The sequence below is a fragment of the Haliotis rubra genome, unplaced genomic scaffold (genome assembly GCF_003918875.1).
Source record: "Haliotis rubra isolate DU_JTF1 unplaced genomic scaffold, ASM391887v1 Scf223, whole genome shotgun sequence".
Classification (NCBI taxonomy): Eukaryota; Metazoa; Mollusca; class Gastropoda; order Lepetellida; family Haliotidae; genus Haliotis; species Haliotis rubra.
In genome coordinates, this window is record NW_025766259.1 from 6,751 (window position 1) to 14,307 (window position 7,557).

The 7,557-nt window shown below is 44.6% G+C and overlaps 1 protein-coding gene across 1 annotated transcript; it reads left to right on the forward strand.

Moving 5' to 3' along the window:
* The first annotated feature begins 1,998 nt into the window (after positions 1-1,998).
* LOC124277573 (uncharacterized protein PB18E9.04c-like) lies at positions 1,999-7,259 on the forward strand. Its single transcript, XM_046713291.1, has 2 exons — positions 1,999-2,005; positions 6,208-7,259. The coding sequence occupies exons 1-2, from the start codon at positions 1,999-2,001 to the stop codon at positions 7,257-7,259; spliced, it is 1,059 nt and encodes a 352-aa protein (XP_046569247.1).
* Positions 7,260-7,557: the final 298 nt, after the last annotated feature.

Below are 7,557 nucleotides of genomic sequence, written 5' to 3' on the forward strand. Positions count from 1 at the left end.
TGGTCATGGTAATTAAGCCTTGCTCCAGTCAATGCATACATCAAACCTACCTGTAATCCCAATCATGAATGAAGACAATATTTCCCAAATCGAAAGTGTATGTCTTGAAGAAACAATAGTGTGTGTTGTATGTTGTAGGACAAGGAATGCTTCCAAAAGACCATGACATTGGAAGCACAGAGTTCGTCTGCATGCTTTATGTTCCACGAAGCAGTCTCTCCTGCACCAACTCACCTGTGTGGCTGAAGGACGAATAGCATCATGTTTGATGATGCTGACTCTGGACTGACTGACTGACTGAGTATGGTTTTACGCCGCTTTTAGCAATATTCCAGCAACATCACGGCGGGGACACCAGAAATGGGCTTCACACATTGTGCCCATGTGGGGATTCGAACCCGGGTTTTCGGCTTGACGAGCCAACGCTTTAACCATTAGGCTACCCCACCGCCCTGCTGACTCTGGAACGAACAATAGAAAGGGTCATTTCATAAAGGTGTATTTATTACGGGTATTACGGTTTGTTTGCTATGTTTCGGCAACCGTTTACAGCGTTTTAACGTTTTGTAAACTTTTGTAAAGACCAATTTTTAAATGCATAGTCCTTTGTCCGTAATATTTGTTGGTAGTCCTAACAAACCCAGAATTCCCTTTGCGAGCCGAGATTCGATAGAGAGTGAGTGAGTGAGTTTAGTTTTACGCCACTTTCAGCAATGTTCCAGCAATATCACGACGGGGAACAGCAGAATGTGCTGCACACATTGTACGCATGTGGGGAATCGAACCCGGGCCTTTGGCGTGAAGAGCAAACGTGTAAACCACTTGGCAACCCCACTGTCCCGAAGATAAGAAGTCTCTCCGGTATACCAACGCACCCGTGTGGCTAAACGGCGAATATCTTCATGTTTGATGGTGGCTGCAACTGAATCTAACAATAAATAGTTATTTCATACAAATGAATTTATTACGGGTACCATGGTTTGTTAGCAACTCAAAGGTTTCGGCAACTGTTTTCAGCCTTTTAAACGCTTTGCAAACGTTTGTAAAGATCAATTATCAAATGTATAGCCCTTGTCCGCAATATGTGTTTGTTGTTTAGCGCCGCAATATTCCAGCTATATGGCGGCGGTCTGAAAATAATCGAGTCTGGACCAGACAATCCAGTGATCAACAACATGAGTAACGATCTACGCAATTGGTTGGTGTGTTGGTTTGTTTCTTGTTTAAAACCCGGCATCATATGGCGGCGGTCTGTAGATAACGCCGCACTCAGCACTATTCCAGCTATATGGCGGCGGTCTGTACCCGGATAATCGAGTCTGGACCAGACAATCCAGTGATCAATATCATGAGATCGATCTACGCAACTCTGATATGATGACAATTGTCAACCAAGTCAGCGAGCCTAAGCACCCCATCCCTTTCGTCCCCTCTTACAAGCAGGAGTTCCTGAGGACCAATTCTAATCCGGATCTTCACGGGTTTATCAGCAATATAAGTGTCGAGGTGAGGTGAGGTGAGGTGAAATTGGGTTTAACGTGGTGCTTGAGAATATTTCGCTCATATGACGACGTGCATGCGTGTGTATGTGTATGTGCGGCTGCTTTTACTAGCCCGGACTGAAGCTGGTTTTATAGTGCTAGCCCACTGAGATACCATGCCGCAGTGAAGCATGAATACCCCACTCAGACACATTATACTGACTCCGAGCCGACCAGTACTTGTTGTACCCATTAATGCCGAGCGCCAGGCAGGGACCAACAAGTACCATATTTTAACGTCTTTTGGTATGACGCGGTCGGGGATCGAACCCGCGGCCTTCCACTCTCCGAGCGGACGCTCTAACCACTACACCACGATATAAGTGTGGTTGGTCTGTAAATACTAAAAAGTATGGACTATCGTGTTGACATTATGAATAGGATGCATGCAGCAGAGGAAGATGAATCGTCACGGAACCTGACAACTCAATCCACACAGTCGCCTGTTTGAGTTATTATGGGAGGTAGGTGCGCACAGTTGTAGTGTGTGTAAATATTCCATTCAGGAATGAATGTGCACTTGTTGACGTTCATCAGTTAATGAAGACATTGACTCACGCGAGTAAAATCAATCAATGCACAGAACACTTAACGGTGAATGTTGCGTCCTCATAGGATGACCAACGTCAATAAGTGCACATTCACTTCTTGTATTACAGTTTATCACAAAACAAACGCATTTGCAAAATCATCTCTGGAGACTTAAAATTGAGAATATGGGGCGATGCCCCAATGGTTACTTTGGTCGCCAGTAGTTATCTCCCCTTACATGGCATTTGGAGTCACCTCCCTTGGAATGGAAGACAGGTATGTTCCTTCCTTCAGTGACATGACCAATCATAATTAATACAGGTAGTAGGATCTTATCACTTATACCGCAACATATTTGGCTAGAACTATCATCCATCTTTCTCATTAGTCACTGTCAGCAATCACCAGAAGCTTCGAGTCGAAACACACAAAACGGCCTTGAACTTTAGCGTTGGAACTCAGGAATATGGAAACCACGGAAGCTGTAGAGTGATGACGTGCAAGGTGTCGTTATTATATTTCATCCTGTAAAGGGGCGGCGGGGTAGCCTAGTGGTGAAGGCGTTCGCACGTCACGCTGAAGACCCGGGTTCGATTCCCACATGGGTACAGTGGGTGAAGCCCATTTCTGGTGTCCCCACCGTTATATTCCTGGAATATTGCTAAAGGGGGCGCAAAACCATACTCACTAACTCATCCTGTAAAGATGCGCTTATTTCGGTAATCAACGTAGAAAGGAAGTGCACGTTCGGACCAGCATAGGATTTTAAATTGATATAATTAAAACATTGCCTGGAATATTGTAAAAAGCGGCCAAGAAACATACTTCAGTCACTCTCTCAAGAAAGATTGCTACCAAATCTTGCCGGTGAATATCCCTGCACTTACTATCTGGAGATTTAGCATTATTTATGTGAAGGGAGACATTGGCTACTATCAACATATGAGTTATGTTTCAGTAGCAGTGTGTACATGTTTGAATGTATACTGGACAAATATAGTTAGGGATATATGCAATTTTGAAATTATGAATTATGATATATTTATTTATTGACACACTGATAAGATATAAATCATAAAAATACCAATATCCCTAACTTATTTTGTCCAGTATATAAATTGCACATCGTGAGACCGACACTCTATCGGTGTGCAGCAACGTTAAAATCTAACATCCACGACACGTTGAAATATGTTTACCTGAAAATACCACCTATATGTATGACTAGTCTTGTAGAGAACCGTTATAAGCAGGGTCATTTGTGGCGTGACAAGCAAACTGAATTGATTGTACTGATAGAAGGTCGGCGACACATAAGACGTTATATCAATGTAATAGATATGCAACACGCCTGGGAGTGCAGTACAGTGTTCCTTTGTTGCCTGCCTGATGTCAGTTAAGAATCCTACACAATTAAAATATTTCTTCTTGATTTTCTCCTGGAAATGAGTTTATAAACAAGAACAGGGATGACTAAACCTCAGCATCTTTTTCAACTACCCATTCACAACTGACACGTGTTTCTATCCGTCACAGACACCATGTACAGCACGAATTTGACAGTGAAAAGTAATTAGATTATTCCAAGAAAAACACAGCCGATTACAACGTTGCTCTCTATTTATGTAAAACAGTGAAATGAAAATCTGCAGCAAATTGCCGTTGGTGGATTTTGTGAAAGGTACTGTTCTAAGTGAACATGTCATACACTTTCAATGAATAAGGTAAAAGCATGTTCACGCCTTGCCAAAGGCGAATTTATAACTTATTACATTTCTGTTTTTAATAAGCTGATTGACAGGAACCTAACAGACAATTTGAAGTAGTTTGTTGCCCCGAAACAAGTTTACTGATTAGGCAGGAAAATGAGGTCAGCCAATTAGTGAGATCTTTATCAGTATAGGGACTCCATCGGCCAGCCTGAAGTGTCCTGGACAATCAGTGGACAGGCCCAATTGAGACAAACGGCCATTTTAAGTGATTCCAGTACTTCATCTTGATGGTAAAGTGGTCTGAAGACAATCTGTCCAATGGTCAGTGGCCAATAGCTAATCGACGGTGAAGTAACTCTCGAGGTTGTTCCGTAAATTGAATTAACCAACTGGGGCAATTAAGTCTCGTATAGTTTCGCCATCTGAATGAAAGACACTTTGGTTTTAGAAAGCAAACTTGCCAAGTTCGATAAATTGAGGGAGATGTTGTTCGGTTGGTTGTCCTTAACGTCGCACAGGGCAATATTCCATCTGAACGACGACAGACTCTCAATACGAGAATTCAGGCCTGACAAACCAATGATCGGTGCCAAGAACAACGACCCAACAAGTCCCCATGTCTAACCACCCTCTTGTTTCTTTCCATCGTTCCATCGTTTAACATGTATGTAAGTGTATCTTTGGAAAAGTTCGCTTGATAAAGCATTCCGTATGTTTGCAAAAACTGTATACGGGGTTTCTTAAAATAATACTCTTGTAAAACTCAAGTGAAACTTGATACAGTATTGTGAAACTGCACTTTGAAAGGTTCACTGATTGTCCCTTGAGAGTTACTTCAGGTTTACCTCTCACATCATTGTCACACAACGGCATGATGAAACACTGTTCACAATTTGTTTTAAAGTTCATCTCCCTAATTCACAGTATTCTGGAAATAAGTTTCAAAACAAAACGGGAGATTAATAACGATGAACATCAAGTTAATGGACATCATGGTCCTGCTGTTGTAACTTTCTTTATTGATTTAGTAGGATACTCTGGCTGTGATATAGATAAGGACAAACTTTATAGATGGATAACTTCTTTATTCAGGTGATGCGACGTTTTGATACAGATTCTTGTATCGTTGTCAAGCGGGTTGTCCATCAATAAAGTTCGTCTTTTCTGACTTGTCCATCTGTACAGTTTGTCCTTATCTGACATACCTGTTTGACAACGATGCAAGAATCGGTATCGAAAATTTTGCATGGGACTCTCCAACATCTAATAATGCCACTCAAAGAAGTTATCTGGCTGTGATGATCGCCAAAATATTCAAATGGCTTTTGAAAATGAAAAAATTCCATGCAGATCTAGAGTTGTTTGCGTTTCTTTAGCACATAAGTATATGCATAAATATAGTCGAAATACTCCAACGCATTATTGTGTGTTTTTAGTTTGTAAGTATATGTATAAACCTTGCCAGACAGCTCAGAGATGAGATCGTCTATACTGCCGGAGACTTGATATTGGACGTGTGACTTCATCACACCATGGGAATCTAAATCAGCATCTGCCTTGCGACTTAACATCATACGGTGACTGCTTTGTGAACATATGGCGTGCCAGACACTGACCGAATGAAATGAGGCGATGAACTGTAGGGTTAGTGAGGGAGATTAGAGACCGATTTTGTGTCACACGAAGGGGTATTGTTGCAGGATTGTGTGTGTTTGATTGGTGTTTAGTACGTTAAACATGGCTGGAAGATAGGGATAATCATTTCAAAATCAGCTTTCGTGTCATTAAAGATTCCTTTGCTTCAGATGAAGATTATATATGTGTTCATGGCATCTACGATGGGATTGAGGGGTTGCCGTGGTACTGCAGTTGAATGACTCCAGGGAACATCATAACACCACTAATATAAACATAGGTTCAATCTGGAATAGAAATCACTGATCGTCATCACTCATTGTTAGTAGGGATTTGGGGTGGCCTAGTGGTTCATGTGCCTCTCGTACACCAGCTCTCTACCACGTACATCGCCTCTCTACCACGTACATCGCCTCTCTACCACGTACATCGCCTCTCTACCACGTACACCACCTCTCTACCACGTACACCACCTCTCTACCACGTGCCACCATTGTCTACCACGTACACCACCTCTCTACCACGTACACCACCTCTCTATCAATACATCGCCTGTCTACTACGTCCACAACCTCTCTACCACGTACATCGCATGTCTACTACGTCCACCAGCAGCCTCTACCACGAACATTGCCTGTCTACCACGTACACCAGCTCTCTACCACGTCCACCAGTTCGTACACCAGCTCTTCACCACGTACACCACCTTCCTCTACCACGTACACCACCTCTCTACCACGTACACCACCTCTCTACCACGTACATCGCCTCTCTACCACGTCCATCAGCTTTCACCACGTACATCGCCCGTCCACCACGTCCACCAGTTCTCTACCACGTCCACCAGTTCTCTACCACGTACACCACCTCTACCACGTACATCGCCTCTCTACCACTTCCATCAGCTTTCTACAACGTACATCGCCTCTCTACCACGTCCATCAGCTTTCTACCACGTACATCGCCTGTCTACCACGTACATCGCCACTCTACCACGTATTATCGCCTCTTTACAACGTCCACCAGCTCTCCACCACATCCACCAGCTCTGTACCACGTCCACCTCCTCTCCTCTACCACGTGCATCGCCTGTCTACCACCTACATCGCCTTTCTACCACGTACACGCCCGTACATCGTACACCAGCTCTACAACGTACATCGCCGGTCTACCACGTACACCAGCTGTCTACAACGTACCAGCCTCTACATCATTCCTTTGTCTACCACGAACATCGCCTGTCCACCACGTCTTAGCACCACCCTCTCTACCACGTACATCTCTCCTGTCGTCCACCAGCCACGAACATCGCCTCTGTCTACTACGTCCACCTCCTCTACCACGTACATCGCCTTTCTCCTGCCTGTCTACCACAAACATCGTCTGTCTACCACGTCCACCAGCTCTCTACCACGAACATTGCCTGTCTACCACGTCACTACGTAATTACACCACCTCTCTACCACGTACACCACGTACACCAATTCTCTACCACGTACACCGACTCTCTACCACGGACATCGCCTGTCCACCACATCCACCAGCTCTGTACCACGTCCACCCTCCTCTCTACCACGTACATCGCATCTCTCTACCACGTACATCGCCCTCTACCACGTACATCGCCCTCTACCACGTCCACCAGCCTCTACCACGTACACCACCTCTTACCACGTCCACCAGCTCTTTACCATTTCACCACCTCTCTACAACGTACACCACCCTCTACCCTCACACAGCACCACCTCTACGACGTACACCACCTCTAGTATGTACACACAACCCCTCTAGCACGTACACCACCACCTCTACCACGTACACCACCATCTCTACCACGTAATACACCACCCTCTACCACACACACCACCTCTCTCCACCACGTACAACCACCTCTTTACCATGTTCATCACCTCTCTACCACGTACACCACCTCTCTACAATGTTATCCACCTCTCTACCATGTACACCACCCTCTACCACGTACACCACCTCTCTTCCACGTACACCGACTCCCCACCACGCACATCGCCTGTCCACCACGTCCACCAGTTCTGTACCACGTCCACCAGTTCCCTCTACCACGTACACCACCTCTCTACCACGTACATCGCCCTCTATACCACGTCCATCAGCTTTCA